Source organism: Osmia lignaria, chromosome 14 (assembly GCF_051020975.1).
Source record: "Osmia lignaria lignaria isolate PbOS001 chromosome 14, iyOsmLign1, whole genome shotgun sequence".
NCBI lineage: Eukaryota > Metazoa > Arthropoda > Insecta > Hymenoptera > Megachilidae > Osmia > Osmia lignaria.
Genome location: NC_135045.1, coordinates 13,220,970 through 13,239,498, shown reverse-complemented (window position 1 = coordinate 13,239,498; position 18,529 = coordinate 13,220,970). Strand labels below are relative to the sequence as shown.

At 31.4% G+C, this 18,529-nt stretch overlaps 1 protein-coding gene across 1 annotated transcript in view; it reads left to right on the top strand.

Moving 5' to 3' along the window:
• LOC117610641 (uncharacterized) overlaps positions 1-18,529 on the top strand; it is a 180,140-nt gene that overhangs the window by 115,673 nt on the left and 45,938 nt on the right. The window contains exon 2 of the mRNA XM_076692300.1: positions 13,825-13,928. Coding sequence (XP_076548415.1) covers positions 13,825-13,928 — 104 coding nt within the window. The remainder of the gene's footprint in view (positions 1-13,824; positions 13,929-18,529) is intronic.

Below are 18,529 nucleotides of genomic sequence, written 5' to 3'. Positions count from 1 at the left end.
GTGGACTTTTTGTCATGATGAACACGGTTCAAACACCGGTTAACTTATGCCTGAACGTATAACAATTTCACTGAGATTGCTTCGTTTACGGCAGAAATCGACCGATCGATTAACGATTAGGATGTTTCTGGAGGTTGATGCTTCGATCGCATGAATCATCGAATGTAGGTACATACACCAGATGATGTGTAGCGAAATAATATCGTGTTGTTGATATAATTGGAAAAATAAATTGTGTGTTTATTTGTAAGGACCTTGTAGCGGAGATAGAAGCTCATTGAAATTATTAGATCAATCTTCTAAAATGATAGAGGGTTTAACTTTCCTATGGAGTACAAAGTGGCGCCATTAAAATGTAATTGTTCCGAGTAATTTTTAGTAAATGTTTAATTATAGAGTGATAATAAGAAAGTTATTGAAGGGATACATTTTTCTGTTGTAGGAAAGTGTTACGATAAAGTTGATGCTTAAAATTGCCATGCTTTGAAAAATAAAGAATTAGGATCTTACTGATTATTATCCCATTTTAAGTACTGTTCGAATATTTTGTCTTATCATTGCCTATGAATGATGTATTAATCGTCTTAGCAGGTGATATTATTTATAAAGTATTTTAGAATAAGCTTTCCAAATTATAAATAAAATGATAAAAATCTGAAGATATAGATATAAGTAATAAGGAATAAAAATAAAAAAGTGATTAAAATTCAATTATATAGGTATGTTAACCAATCAGCTGTGGCGACCTCTTTTCAGAGCTCGCACCTATGTGTTGTCGCGAGAATCAAGCGATGACGGGTATACCTAGTCGTCAAACAGAGTAAGTGACGCTGTTAAAATATTGGATCAAAAAGACGGCTTTATTTTATAAAATGAACAATTTTATTACTAATATTTACTCATTCGCTTAACATGAACATATACTAAATACATAATAAACGAAAAACTTAGGAAAAATCAAATATCTATAAAAGTTAAAAATGTAAACTACTGCTGTCGAGTGGTACATATTCACTAAAGCAAGGAACAACTCATAGTGGCACTTTGCACGTCGAACACCAATACCGCGATTCTTTCCTAATCTTTTTTTTATAACAAAGAGCACACCTGTAGTCTGATAGGGAACTGATAAGCAGTTCCAGCCAGTGCATACGGGGATGCATGAATTCATCTCAAATTATTTATACTTTTTATTTGTTTGTTTTATTTCGTTTTGACCTCCAAAGATTCTAAACATATTGAAATTTACGAATATATTTCAGTTTTTGCTAAAATTACAATTTAAATAGCAAATAGTAACTAAATTTTACACGTGACGGATATAGTCGTCAAACAGAGCTGACTGGTTAAAGATATAACAAAGGTTTCTATCTTGATATTACCTGAACTTTATTATTAACACCTGAATCAACACTGTTGCTTTGTAATTGATTTCATCAAGAGGCTTTTAATTATAACATAACTAATTAAAACGAATTAAACAACGAATTAAAAATAAACAATTATTGTTCAAAAACTTATTAATAGGTACGTTAAATGTAAATAGATGTATGCAATAAAGCACATTATCGTATAGTTTATTACAGATATGATTAATTTTTTAATTTACGGTCATTATCTGCTATTTCATACTATTAATATTATATATTAATGTTATTTGAAATTATTGTTTCTGTTATCGCTTCTTAATTATGTAAGGATTTATAATGAGGACCGCCAATGATGTACGTAATTTGATATGTTACAATAATTATTTCATTACATTAATTTCATAGCATCAGTTATACTTAATCTACATAGCAATCAATGTATTAAGTGTGCAATATTTCAGTGTTTCATTCTATATTTTAGATTTTCTATTTGTGCCATTGGTGTAATAATAGGTAATGCTATTCAAGAAACCTATACTTTCTTTTCCTCTTTTTACTTTTAGGTGGTAGTCAATGTGTTAATAGGCTTCCGGTTGGTAAGGTGTTAAATACCCCAAAAAGACCGTATGGGTTTTTCCACACGACTACCTTACCGTTTTGGTGTAGATATTATATTTTTACTATTTTATCTACTGTCATATTTTTAAAAGAAGATTCGTCAGTTTGTAAGAATAATTTACCTTGAACATATGATATTCTACATACATATACCTATTGTACAGTATAATTTAGCACTTAATTTGTAGCCTTTCATAATTATTTATTATTTGTAGTCATTTTATTATCATTTATACTATTTAATTTGTAATTTGTAATCTTTTTAATGAACTCACAAATGATTGAACTTACAGATGATTAACTCAAAAATTGTATATCATCTTTTAAAATCGAAACGATGAGAATCATTCGTTTTAATGGTTTCAATGATGATATATTCTTAATAGTCCTTAAGGAAGCAACGTAATTATACATAATTATAAATATTAATGATATTAATAGTTTCAAAATGCGAGTTGAAGTATCTCCCGGTCGGAAATGGTACAAGTCCTAAAAGCACTCCGGAAATTACAGCCCTCGCGTAACAATTTTCTTATAATGTTCTCATAAATCCACTGTACAACATTTCGCTGATTTTATATAATATAATAACGCAAAATATTGGGTTACTTCGAACAACCCTATATTCTTTATACTATCATAATTATTAATTCATTAATGCTTGATTTCTAATATAGCTTTCCACTTACAATACATACTTTATGTTCAAAAAGTACCGGGAATTTCTCATTTAAACGAACCGCGCTTGAGATATTGGTAAGATCATTTGTTTTCTAAGTCGGTACATCCGTCAGTTGTTTATATGTCATTGTTAACCGAAATCTGTTAGATAGTTTGTACGTAATAGACTTATAAAGCAGTCATTGTTTGGTCTACTCTGCGAATTTCGCTATGTCGAATTTAGTTGAGCAAAGAGTCTGTCTGAAATGTTGTGTTTCTAACAAAATATCATGTGCGGAAGCGTTGAAAATGTTAACGGTAGCTTTCGGAGATTCGACAATGTCGAAAACACGAGCATACGAGTGGTACAAAAAGTTAAAAGAGGGCCTCGTTCCGGTCGTCCATCTACCGCTGTGACTGACGAAAACATTGAAAAAGTTAAGAGAATTGTGCTTGAAAATCGTCGTGTGAGCATCCGGGAGATAGCAGCCGATATTGGTGTCTCGTTAGGATCGGTACAGAGCGTTATGCACGATGTTTTGGGCATGAGAAGGGTTGAAGCAATGCACCGGCTCACACATCCCATCTTGTACGCGACTATTTGACTAAAAACAAGATTAATATCATTCCACAAGCTCCGCATTCACCTGACATGGCTCCGTGTGACTTTTTCCTATTCCCACGACTCCTATTGCCACTTCGCGGAAAGCGTTTTCAGACGGTTGAGGCGATAAAGGAGAATTCGCAGAGGGAACTGAAGGCGATTCCAAAATCGGCCTATGAAAAGTGTTTCGAGGATTGGAAGAAGCGTTGGAATATGTGTATTGCTTGCGATGGAGATTACTTTGAAGGGAATAAAATAAATATCGATGAATAATTGTACCGTTTTCGTTTTATTGACAAATTCCCGGTACTTTTTGAACATAAGGTATAATTAAGCATTTAAAAATTAAAAAAAAAAAAACAACTTGGACATATTGACTATTTATCTGAAAGCATTTTCGAATGTTTAAGAATTTAAGTCTATTCTATTCTTATAGAAATTAACGTAGAAACAGCAGACAAATGAAATTCAAATATAGACAAAATAAAGATAAAAAATAAAAAGTTTATAGTGATCTGATACCTACAAATGTAATTCTTAATCAGCATGAAGCAAGTGGTTACACGTTCAATGTCACAGGGAAAATGGGCATGTATAGTCAGACACGTTGAAAAATAGTTCAATTTCTACTTTGTACTATTAGTAGAAATGTGTGGGAATTTCGGATAGCCGATACTCGGGTCGGGCTGGGAATTATCTCGGTCGATTCAAGATTCCTGAAATTCGAAAAACGATTTCCAACCCGATCCGAGTATGGGGTACTTGAAATTTTCAAGAACCCGAACTGATCCGATTTTATTCGACTCGACTCGAGTAGACTTGACCCAACCCGATATTTCCGAGTTCTTGCACAGTTACTATTAGATTTACTTAATTTGCGATTTTCATGTTTTTTTCTTACAAAATTATTTATTAAAATTCAACAAATAATCATTTTCAATTACAGTAAACTAAATTTGAGTCGGTAACTATTCGCTATATTTATCGCAATTTTTGTATTTCTCTACGGTAGAGTTTGAACGATTTTGGAGCAAAATAAGTTGTTCAATTTTTTTTCTTTTCTTTTATTTAAAACGTTAGTCATTAGTGGGCGAGATAATAATTAACATGTTAATGATGCTTGATCCAAAATTTATATTTTTTCAACCGAAACGGCAAAAACCGTCTGTTAGATACTAATGACCAAATCAGAAAATCATACGTTTCTTCGAATCGATTACAGGCTGCCTAAAAACTAATAAATCCTAATTATCCCTTTTCACGTGCATGTATCGCTTAATTAAAGCGAGACCGACACGACGGGATTACGAAGGCAACACTGTAAATGAAGTTTGGAGGATTAAGTAATCCCAGTTGTAAATTACCTTATGCTAATCGTGGGATTCGTTTATAGCTACTCGCGGCATGGATAAAGTAGATTAAAGAGTAGGATCTTTTACAGAACCGACACGATGCGGGATACAGCTGGATAATTACATGCTTCTATCGCCGTTCAAGTAAAAAGGTGATAATCAATGTGTCGTATTGGAACATCGTAAATCGATTGATCAGATATCGCGTTTCTCGCTTTAAGATAATCATGCTTTAAGGTCCATTTTATCGAAATCTCTTCACACGTTCTTCGATATTGTTTCAAAATTCTTTGATTTATCAACAGGTGATTTAGTTTGTAGGGAATTAGTAATGTTAAAGGAAGGACCAATACTTAAATACTACTTAAAAATTCTGTTAAAGTATTATTAAACTTGGGTTGTAAATAGTTTTTGTTACGATACCTTTAACAAATAATTTTTCGAATAAAGAAGAAAAAATTCTTAATTAGTTCTTAATTGAATTGCTTTATATTTACAAAATTTCAAATAATATAGGTAGGTTCAAAATTCTCTAACTATTTTTAAATAACAATTTTATGTAACATTAATTCTTTATGCAAAAGTAAAAAATCATCTGAATTTATAACGATCTGTCAATTACTCTTCATAATTTTGTTATAATTAACATTAAAGGTTTTTTAATTCACAATTTATAGGGATCCTTAAAAGTATAATCCTTCACAACCTTCATAGATCAGTAAGTTCTTGAACAGTTAACAATCGTTCTCAAAACTATAATCTTTCATACCTTTTCTATATACTCCATCAAAATCTTGATGAAATTAATGAAACATTTAATATTTTTCTTTCATAGTTCTTACAAAGAACATCCTGATTAAAATCCTTTTCACGTCTTGATTAAAATTCTGCAATTCGCAATGTAATTTCACACGATTCGAAACGTAATTTCACACTATTTTACAAACACTTTGTATATCATATCTCACAATTTACTGCATTATATTTGCATTAGCAGATTAAACATGCCATTAACGTGGTTCGGTATGACCGATAGTAAAACAGGTTGCATTACTCGTCCTTCTTAATAAGTGAACGCGTGGTTGAATTGGTCGCGAAATAAGTCTCACCTGCAGGCTGCATTCTCATGTCGCGCGGATTAGTCACGCGTCTCGTCGCTCGGTCGCCGCTAATGACCTGCAACGTTAACGAACGTCAGCGTTCTAATTGATTCCCTGCATCGTTTCACGCGCTTCTCAGCGATTCGCTGGTAACGACGTGCGACGTGTCACCTCGACTTGGAAGCGATTATCGAGACGATACATCGAGAAAGAGAAACCAAGCCTTTATCCCTCGTTCCGTTTCTTGTCTGACAGGTTGAACGTCTACTTGTTAGCTTCCGAAGCGGAAAGCATGTTATAGTCAAATCATTTTCTTCCCTTTGTCTTATGATTCTTTTTATTTTTTCAATTACGCGTTATCATTGTTTCTCGTTTACTCTACGAGGGTGGTACATTTCATGGCATCTTTGATTTGTTGTCATTTTTATATTCTTTTTTTTTGTGAAATTACCCGATCTATAATGCAGTTACGTTAATTAATATCATGACACCATATAAAATGGAATAATTTCTTCAAAAGTGGTAGTAGAAGGCTTAATTTTTTATTTAAAAAGTTAAAAGAACTTATTTACTAGATAACGCGTAAAAAAATGGAAGAAATTGTAATTTTTGGAAATCGCATAGAAAATAATTAAAATTATTTTTTACTGTTTCTTCATATGAGTGTCTAATGAAAATTTAAACAATACGTTTTGTAGATTTAAGCCGTGCATATGTATTAAAAATTTCGTTTGTCGTTTGGACCAAGTTTAAAGAAGTAATTTTGTTTTAAAACGTGTCTGAATATTAGAGTAACTGTAATTGCTGATTGATGGTCCAAATTGGCATTTAAAGTGTTAATATAAGAAGGGATTTGTTCTTCCCGTCAAAGAAAGAAGGCGCTGCGAGAGTTCCTAATGCGCCTGGAGCGCCACATCGTCTTTTTCCGTTTAATAGTTTATACAGGGTGTTAAAAAATACCCTGAAGACCTCTACACCGCTGGATAGATCACGAAAAATCGAAGTGAAAAGTACTGTAGCATTTTTCGATGGAATCAGTAGTTTAGCCATATTTCGTTGTTGAAAATTGAAAAATTGACCAATCAGCGCGCAGCTTGAGTGACAAGACCCGCGGAGTAGGAGACTAGCCTCCTCTGCCGCCGATGAGCCGCGCCGCTGAGTGTCGCGCTTACGCATGCGCCAAGAGCAAATGTTTGTTTGTTTGTTTGTTTAATCTATTAGTGGGTCATACCCAGTTGTTTCAATTTATTAAACGGTTTGATAAATTGTACACGTACAATTTTCGTCTGTATCCTGTAGTAAAGATTGCTATCTTAAATGGTTAAAAAACCATAGAATTGCTATCTTTACAATAGCAAACAACGTTTTAATTATTTAAATAATTAATTAATTCCGTCTCCATTAGACTCTTGGCGCATGCGTAAGCGCGACACTCAGTGGCGCGGCTCGTCGGCGGCAGAGGAGGCTAGTCTCCTACTCCGCGGGTCTTGCCACTCAAGCTGCGCGCTGATTGGTCAATTTTTCAATTTTCAACAACGAAATGTGGTTAAACTATTGATCCCATCGAAAAATGCTACAGAACTTTTCACTTCGATTTTTCGTGATCTATCCAGCGGTGTAGAGGTTTTCAAGGTATTTTTTAACACTCTGTATATTATATAGATATGTAGTTCGCCGTGTAAAAGTATAGGCGCGTAGATAATAATCAGTTTCGTAAAGATATTCATATGTTTAGTTTTATCTAATATTATTTTATAATAGACGTATCGTTTATTAAAATAACGCTGTAATTACAAATATATTATAAATTTTATTTTCAAAAAGATCAAATCTATGTAAGCTAAAGCGAAAAATAAATATCAGAAAAGTCGAGATTCGTTCACCCAATTGAAGTTGATTGCTTGACAAATTTCTATTCACTCTGCCTGGTTCAAGAAACATTCATAACCAATCCACTCTTCCTCATGTTGGAAAAAGGGCTCGTAAACACTTTACTTCTCCATTTCGTTGATTAGATGTAGCTGTTTTAAGTTCGCTATTTTACAATGTTCTAAGTGAACGTTATTGAGGCGTGAATTGGAATGAGACACGCTCGATGCCTGTTCAACAGTCTATTATTGAATCATTACTATTTAATGATTCGCGTTATATGGTAAACTGTTGTAGAGCTATTTTCCATTTCGGACGTGTGGCCTGCCACCAGTTACAATTTGTTTCCGTCTTCCTCAATGGATTTATTGATCAGCAAATTGTTAGCAATGAAATTTTAACTGGCTGCGAGTTTACTGCTTTGTGTTCAATTTGTAGCCTCTTAACCTTTTCAATACTCACTAAAACAACATTTATTTGTATGTTATTAAACAATATTTTAGGGATTCTCGATTTTATAATTCGAAAAATTAATATTGTTCAATGGATTACTTGAAATTTTGATAATTTCTATATGAGAAATAAAGTTAAGTTTAGTCTTTGAGATTTTTATAAGAGCATTGCAAAACTTATAATTTTATTAATTTGAACAAAAATGGATCTTTATTGATCTAATCAATAATTTCAAGATTAAATTTAATTTGACATTTTTCGCCTTTTCATTTTCTAAATTTCATATTATTTATTTAGATATTCTTGCAATTTATCTAACCCAGAATTAATAATTTTTCATTTCTAAAATTAGGAATCAATTTTTTGATTATCAAACAATTTTACACATAATATGTATATAGTTCAGAAAGTCAAATATTTCTAATGAAATTTTAACACAATTTTAATAATTTAATAATGAATTTTATTCATTACTAATAAAATCAGAATCAAGCTGTAGGACCTTATAAGAATTAATTTTAACCCAAATGGTATTTTGTCACATCTAAACTGTAAACTGTATCACAAGCTTAATTCATTTTTTTTGCTTTTTTTTTTGAAAATTAGATGAAATGATCCTCAAATCAACCGACTTTTCTTAAGTTTAGCTATTATTAGAATACTCTAAGAGAAACTGATGTTCGGAGTTTAAATTTCTCGAAGCAAATAAATCCAAAGGTACCGATAAGATTATTTATGTGATACGTTTGACACCTTAATGCTGGCCTCTCTTTCTAAAGCCGTTACAAGCCACCATCATTGAATGATCGTGGCGAAAATTCGTAAAAATCGCGTGAGCTGGCCACACTGTAATTTCAGTAATAACAGTGCTCCGGTTCGCTATGAGGCATCCGGATTTTCAAGCTTTGAACAGCCCCGTAATATAAACACCGCGTAAAAATCTGTTTTGTTTGAATAATATATGCACGGTGTGTAAAAGAAAGCAAAAGAAACGTGGCTCGTTTTATGATTGAAAAGTGAAATTAGTCGTTTCGACTAGTAGTTACGCGTTGAGATTTTGCTTTTAAAATTATAACAAGGCTCCAACGCGTTCTCTTAGTTTGTTGACTGAAAATCAAGACTGAAGTATAATTCTAGTAATTATGAACCATAATTGAATTTTTAATTGTTTTTGTAGCAGATATTATTGTATATCCTGTTAATTACTAATACTTTGACAGTCATTCATTTCGTGGAATGTATAATGTATTTTATAATTAACAAAAGATGATTAACACTTTGAAGACTGGAGACATAAATTTATGTTCTAGGTGATCGCTCTTCAATTTATTGCGTAGCTGGGTACACGTTGCCTCTTTTAAAGTCATAGGATAGTAGCTACCTGTTTTGGTAATATTCAATTATATCATGTAAATTACATATTTCAATTATAGCTTTATCGCAATAATATGGTATAATAAAATAAAACGCCTTCGCCTGTATTATTAGAAATTCTTGATTTACTTAATTATTAAACCTAATTACAAATAGCTGAAATTTGGTGAAAAATGAAAGTAATATTAATGTAGTACCCAACGTGTTAAAATTTTTTATCATCCCAAATTATTTTGCAAAAAACATGCTGTGTAATGCAAGGAGAAAACTTCATATATACATATTTTCAAACAAACGAGAAACAAGTTTGCTCGCATTCATCGAGCATATTTTTTTACATATTAAAATAAAAAAAAAAATCGTTAAATAATGAAGAAAGATAGAAAAGGGAGCGATCTACAGATTATCCACGGTGCACGAAGAAAACCCAGTTAATTGCTAATTAATAATTTATAATTACTGTGGAATTCATAAGAAGTACGGTGGATCGGCGAGCAACTAAACAACAAGGTTTTTTAATCTGACAATTGTGGTCGTACATATGTCACGTATCGAAAATTGTCAGGCCGCCCCTAGAAATTATAATTCCGCGTTTAATTAAGATTTTCAATCGAATCGAGATCTTGTCGCGACATCTTACCTTTTATCGAACGTCTTTCTGCCATTGCAAGAATACGATTACGATTATTAAGGAGAGAAAAAAGGTCGGTTGAAGTGATCGGTCGAGTCGTAATGTAAAAGGGAGATCGACACTTTATGCTAATTAAATTTCGCTAGGTAAAACTCGATCGGGATTCTTGAACGAGTTGGCGGTACGACGGGAACCGACATACTTGCGACATAATTTCTAATTAAATGCTGTTTGCTAGCGATTAGTATGATAGTTTGACCAAGAGGTATTTAATCCGATGCACGGTTGTTTGTTATTTTGCTCGCTATTATATTATCTGAAACGATTATAAAAATTCGTATGTATTAGTTTACATTTGCATTAATATGCATTTAAATACCCCCACGTAAAATGTATCTGTTCGTGTACCTATTTTATCGGTCCACTGAATGAAAAGTGCCGCGAGTATGTCGAGTGTGAAACTGTTTCTGAGGATTTTTCATTTATAAAGAAAATTAAATGAATAACTGACAGAGTCATATATTTCTATAAAATGTTCTTAATGCATCATTAAGAATAATATGAGTTTCTTCGTTTGAAGACTTAAAAATTACCTACTATGAAATACTAGTCTGTTTATGTATATGTACATATACATATATAATATGGCAAATCCTTTGGATTATAATATGACAGTACCAGAAATTTAATTATGAAATTCACTTTTTCTTATAAAGAAAATTAAATGAATAATTGACAATGTCATTTATTTCTATGAAATGCTTTTGCCATAATATCTTTAAAGACAACATGTATGTAAGTAGATGTTTCTTCATTGGAAATATTATTACGAAATATTTATTCATTTTTATACACTTGCATACATTTCTTATTCTTAACTAAAGATGTGTATTTGGTAAATATCATGGACCACCAGTGGCCCACACAGCATTAAATGTATTAATTAATCTCGGTATAGCAATGAAACGTAAAAATTATACATTTCGCTGGCACCATCACGAAGAAACAGCAAGATGACAGTTTACATTAACAAATTACCGTTCACGACAACATTTCGTTCGCCTAAACGAGTCCTCCCGTCATTCTCGAATTTCATTTAAGAGCTCATGCTGCCTGACATACACGCGACCAGATTAAATTAAAGTTCCATTAAATCGCGTGAACGTATAACGACGAGATAAAAAAAAATCATTTCACTCACGTTATACTGGCGAAATTTACACGATGCAGCTGTTGCAAATAAGTTTGAGCAGCCGTTCTTAGACGCGTCTAATCAGAACGACATCTAGTCCACCTTGGAATCGACGTTTCTGATAAGAGAAAATGTTCAGTAACATTAATGATAATGGGAAATTCACTCAACCTTGAGTGTGATTCAGTGTTGATTCGCATAACTAGGATGGGCCTTACCCCCCCCCCCCCCCCCCCCCAAATCTGAACTATCCTTCTCAAAAATGTTGACGTTCACCATTTTAAAATTGTAAGATTCCAAAGTTTTAGAATTCCAATATTTTAAAATTCAAAAATTCCAGATAATGAAAAACCAAAAATTTATTTATATATAACAAAATTTCTTTAAAAGTAATTTTTAAAGTTATTGTTCTTATACTCAACTTATATACTCGAATAAATTTGTTTGAAATTTACTTAATTGTTTTTTTGTTTTAATTACTTTACAACATTGATTACATGATAGGATCACTTTAAATTCTTAAGATTTTAATTACGTTTTCTAATGTCTTCGATAACATCGCTATTTTTATTTTTTAACTAAAATTGCTAGAGTATTAATAGTAGTTAATGCGTTAAAATTATTGCAATGTTATCTATTTCATTTCTATTTTACTTAAATGCTGAATAATATCATATTATAGTTGATAGAAGAGGTCTAGAGAGCTCGGAGAAACTTTCAAATAGTGTGAAAATTAATACCCTCGTTTCAGCTACTGAAAAGCCACCCTTGTCTGGTGGCTTATTATTTTTTTTTCTGTTTAAGGTATTCATTCACATACACCTTTTTTCTCACCCTGCTTAATTTACAGTCCTGTTATGTTTGTTTAATAGATTATATACATCCTAATAACAGGATTAGTATGTCGGGATACCTTACATAGGACCTTAACAGTCTTGTAAATGTGAATGATAGTAACTAAAGGGTTTTTGCGAAGAAATTTTACAAGAGTTAGATCAGAAGCGAATTCAGAAATTTTCGATCATATCTCTAAAAGAATGTTGAGAAAAGAGAATTTCAGTTTAAGAAAATTAGGCTGATTTAAACATATTTAAATTTTTCTTCGATACAATTTTGCAAAAAATCTTGAAATTTTGTGGAGTATCCTGGATATAGGTACTCTAGAAAATAAGTACTTAGATTTTAAGAATTTTTAAGGAAAAGAACTAATTTCTAGCAAATTTCTGCTAAAAGAAAATGCGGCTGCTTCTCCTGTACCTTTCAATTGTAACATAGACCAGATACAGCAAAAAGAATCTCTAAAAAATCTGTTACCCTTCATTTACATAAATCTCTTTAAAGCTAATTTAATTAAACTTATTTCACACTTAAACTAATTGTAGGTATACAGGCCAGCACCCTTCTATTTCTCAGTTAGATCAATTGATCTGTAATTTCTCGTTTCTTGAACATCAATAACAATATTTTTATCGTACCATCAATAAATTTACCAACGACGTAATATGCAATGAATGTAATTATTGGATTGAAACAGAAAGACTGAAAACGATATATATGTACATAATTTATAAATTCTGATGGTACTATCGATAATTAGTTACTTTCATCTTCGTTTCATGGACTCGTTCTTTAGCGATATTCGACTCTGATAATCGATACCTTCTAACCACGTGGAATGACCTGTTCCCTGGAAGATTGTCAAGAATGTTCCCCGTGTATACTTTGTATTTACATGCGGCGAAAAATAGGAATGATTACACTGCACTCGAACCAGAACGAGTCGAAGTAGTCTACATCCGGCCCTCGAGGATAAATGGACTCCCAGGTTGTTAGCACATGGAATATTTCTAGTAATAGAAAAAAAAGAAAGCGCCCTTCTTGGCAGGGTTTTAATCTGCGAAAAGTAGAGGAATCAAAATTAGACAGACATTTGAATCCGCTTTTAAGTCTGATCTCATTTTTTACTGCAAGCTTTATTTAAAAATTTAAACGTGATACTTTGCAGAATAATTTTCTTACTATAAGCTACATTTGAAAATTTAGATATTGTATTTAGCAAAACAATAGTCAGAGAATTAAATAAAAGGTTTTATTACAAAGCTCATGATTGATAATTACATACTGTAACAGTAAGTGCAGTAATGGGTTAATTGAATTATTCTAATTAGAATTAGAATGTTTGTTTACAGCATACATGTTACATAAAAATACAAAACTGCATGGTAGTTATAAGAAAAGAAAATAAATTATTTGAAATATGCAAAATATACAAATTACCGTGATACTTTATACTAATGCAATATGTAGGTATTGTATTTTTATTAAATTTAGAATAAAATAGAAAAATAAATTAGTATATATAATCCTTCTTTATGAAATTGAATTTGAAATTAAAATTTTGATTCGTTTTAGATGAACGTTTTCGAATTACTTTAAATACTTTTTATTCTTAATCAAAAAAATTGATCAAGTCTAATTGAATAATCAGTCAAAGAAAAGTTTAACACTTTTGTAGTGTAGATACCTGTCATAAGTATCAAATATAATGAAGCTATGTACAGTAAATTAATCGTTCTATTGTTCTTTTTCTTTTTGTTTCAGCAATATTTCAACGAATGTCTGTGTCTAGAGGTCAACTGAGGATTCAAGGGGTTGCGACCTGCCTGTACCTGTGCATGGATTCCTGTGGTCTTCTATACGGCTCGGTAAGTCAAACTGTCTATCAGAAAATCTTACTCTTCCCTTTCGATAAAATCAACGATCAGGGCATTCCTCGAGTCCAGCAAAGCAATGCCCATCGTTTTTATTCGATATTCCATAATACGTTATCGCGGCATCTAAATTAAAGGAATATAAAAAGATTCAATGTTTTCGAGTTGCGCTACTGATATAGAAAAGAATATTACTGATGAATATGACTTGAAGAATATTACTGATAAGACTTTTCAGTTCAATAATAAAGTTTCTTTCTATTACACTTCACAGATATTCTTTTAAATTTTCTTGAAGTGATTTTCAATTTAATAGTGAATTTATGAGAACAAGATATTCACGTGTACAGTAAGACACAAAAGTATTCTATCTTAATAAGTAGGTCAGCAGCAATTCATGACTTTTATCAAAGATTCATGTTAAAATACACAAATAATAATAACCTTTGGTTAAATTTGAGATAAAACGAAATAATTTAATTTATTAATTGTTTTTAAATATTATGTTAATGCTTATCAAAAAGCTGATTTTAATGTATAAAAAGTCTAAATTAATCCGATGATAGAAAATGACCACAAAATTGCACTTGAGATATATCAATTTATAATTGTTTATCAATTCCTTTAAAGGAAATTAAATAGTTAGTGATATTTGGTTATTCATGTTAAATGAAGAATCAGCCACTTTGTATTAAGAATATTGCTGAAAAATTCATATGGTCATATTTTCACTAACAATAAGCCTTAAGCTTCAAATTGATATACCATAAGTGCTATTTTGCAATAATTTTGTCATGAAATTGTACCAAACTTTTATATTTCGAAATCAGATATTCTAAAATACCATATTATTACCAACATTTAGTGTCAAATAAAATATAAAACGAAATATAAATTATCATTTTTTTTCATACTTTCATGACTCAATAATTAATTTTAATCAAATCGTGTCTCTATTAATTTTTAATGTTCTATTCAAGTATTAATAATATACTTACGTTTTACGAATGGAAGATATGTGATAGTATATTATAGTTACGTTTATTATTTCGGCATGAAGATAATAACTTAATTAAACTGCTATTTGCATATTAAGTGAACTAATATTTGTAGAACTTACTTTAGTTAAACTCGCGATTCGATTGAAAATTATCGACCTTGCTTGATTGCAATTATGAAAATTGTTATTATTTTTATAATAGACTTTCGTTAATGAAAATGTGTCTTAGAATGAAATTATTAACTCAACCACATACTTCGATACACTAATATTAATTAGGAATTGTGTTTATCTTTTTTTTTTGCAATCCTGAAATTATAAGTTCATCTTAAATAAATTATGATTTACCTTTTAATTATTGCACTAATTTTTGAGACAAGAATCATTAGAAGCGACTATTAAAAATTCATGGTGGCATATCATGCGTTAGTTTTTCCTTTGAAGTATTACACATAAGTGTAATTCTGAATCTTTCTTTGCACGAATTTATGATTTATTTGTTACATTTTTATTCAATAGTAGTCTAAACAGTTAAATTAACATGAATTATTTTCGCATTATAAAAGGCGAAACAATGACAAGTGTGATCAATATGTGTGATCGAATAATTAATTTTATTGCCAAAGAAAGAAAATGTAAAAAGTATTAAGCTTTAATGAAATCAGAATACTAACGAAAGAATTTCCTAAAGATTTTATAACTCTTCTCGAAAACGATTACTCCTATCGGTCCCAGTATAGAATCACTACTGTATTGTATCGCGAATGTGTGGGCGACGAAACAAATCGATGCTATTTCATTCCGATCAATTTCATCGACATTTTCGAGACTTAATTAAAGCCAATGACGTTTGATCGAAATACAGGAGCAGCTGTACGAGCCTGAGAAACAGGTTTAGCCCTTAACTACTATCGTTCCCTCTTTCGTTCCTTTTTTTATCCACCGAGTTGCCTGTAACTAGTACTGAACAAAAGGAATGCGTTCCCCTGGGGTTGATACACTCTTGATTGTGTACCATTTCGCAAGAAGATACGTTTAATGGCCGATTAATCTTGTCACTTTCGTGATTTCTGCCACGTCCCCATGTCAGTTCTTCGTGTAACGAGGAAATTGAAAATTGATTCTATATTAGAACGCTAATTATTCTGATCTGATGATTCCTTGCTCTGGATATTGACAATTTATTCACGATTAACCCCTGGAAAGTGAATCATTGAGAGAGCGATAATATCAGTTGAATTTCATATTCAATTCTCCACAGCTATTACCTACAAGGCTTCCTAGAGTAAAAAATAAAATGGGTATTCTGCATTTCTACCTCCTTCTTTACTATGGAAATTTAAGAATGACACTTGCGATATAAATGCCATATTGCGAATAAAATTTTAGAAAGAAAATAATTTTACAAATGCGGTTTCGAAGAGAATTAAGTGACTATAACGAAGGAATCAATATGAAAGACTGTAACTGTCAGAATCGTAACGAATAAGAGAGACATTTTGTCTGCAAAAATCTGCTGGAACCACCATCTGTTAACCAATCTGTATCTGTTAAAATTATATGTTCGGACACATGTCAGGCTGGATAGATTAAAATTACTCACTCAGTGTGCATTAAATGAAGAATAAATTCATCTAAGCGTCATGAATTCCGAGGTGACGTCAAGTTTTCAAGTAACCTTCCAGTATTCAGAGGTCCGATAATACGTGCAGATATTAAAGGAAACGAAATCAAAAGGGATTTACATCGCGATAATGTGAAAACACGATGGAAGGTAGCCCAGATGTAGCTGTCGTATTCGTAAAGCGGATACGAAACCAAATGAATGTCACGGATTCCCGAGGTGGCTTTCGATGCTGGTGCGATTAGACGGACCGATAGAAACAAGCAGAGATTGAAATAAAGACGTGGTTAAACAACCAGCTCGAAACTAGTCTCGTTAAGAACTGCATTTCATTAAAGTCGACTGGTACGCTTCGAACCGTATCGAACAGAAAGAGAGTCGTATCGTTGATCGGTTTCTCGAGGAATTCGTTCGTTCTTTTCGCTAATAAATATAAACTGTCAAGTATTTGCATATTGTGCTTGATCTTCGACCATACATATTGCGGATTTATTTCTATCCTAAACGAACTGTTTAAGTGCCTTGCCTTTGATAGAGCTATTTTGTTATTCATACAGTTAAGAGCCTGCTCGGTTACTATATTTCTAAGGAATTTTTAGCTTATAGCCTGAAATATATAGGTCTTTGATTGTATAAGATATTTATGGAGATATCTATTACAAGGAGAGGTCTTTGGATCATGATCATTAGCGTAATTAAGATCTTTGTCCTAGGTGGGCTAGATCTCTTACTTTTTTACTGCTTTATTCTAATATATTTTTTATTCATAATTTCACGTAATGAGAATATTATTGTATGTTTTATATTTAGTTGAATTGCATATCGCATTTGAACTCAAATATTTATTTTCAAATATTTATTTAGATAAAACTTTACTACGGAAGGTGTTGCATTTTCCTTTGAATTCAGAGTTTACATTCAAATCACTGTTTTCATTTACAAAGATGTAAAAGAATTATATCTTTTTGTAATGTATTACCTAAATAAAATAAAATAATGATTTAAAAAATTCAGATCGTTGAATACTTTTGGTTGATAGTGTACACGACGTAATGCAGAATTAGTAAGAATGTTTATAATTTATGTAGGAAACGAAATTCCAAAATAACAACACCGTAATCAGTATTCTAACTAAGATGAATCAAAGTAAAAGATACAACAGAAACGATGACAGCTTTAAATGAAGCAATGAAATTGTGAATACCACTTTCGAAACGACACGTTATCCACTTTACGAAACTAACACCTTAAGATCTTCGGAATGAAGAAATTAACACAACCTACCATATATTTGCAGATGTTTAATTTACGTTCTGAACAGAACTGTTAGAAAGAATCGAATAGTGCACTGAGTATATCTGATAACTAATCTACATAACACGAACATCTAGGCAAAACAGTCTATTGCCGCTGTAATGCAACTAGTAACAGATTAATGTTCGGTTGGTTATCTGGTCGGGTTAAAATGAGCACAATTCGATAGATAACTTTCATATTTTTAATTATCCGAGATTTGTACGGAAATTATGGTTTTGACGGATTAGCATTCTTGTTATTCGCGACAGATCCAGAACCATTTATGGAATAATTAATAATTAGGATAGAGGAAATAAATGAGATAGACGAAAGTTTGGTTTGTAGTAACAAATAAATGGGATTTATACAATTGTGATACTTTTAGAAAATAAATTAAATGAAAGATTTGATAAGAAATTCTTTGTATGGTAATTTGTTGAAAAAACTATTACTGCTTTTTAAGATTTCTTTCAAGAAAACATTTTTAAATATGAATTATTATTATGTATCTCAATAAAAATCAATAAGTGTATATTTCTTTATAATTTTTGTAACTTTCAATAAAATATTTGAAATTTGCTTGTTCTAATGTTAGAGTTTATACATTACAGAAGCAAACTTGAAATGCAATAAATTGAACACTGGTACATGTAAATTAATTCTGAAAGCGACAGT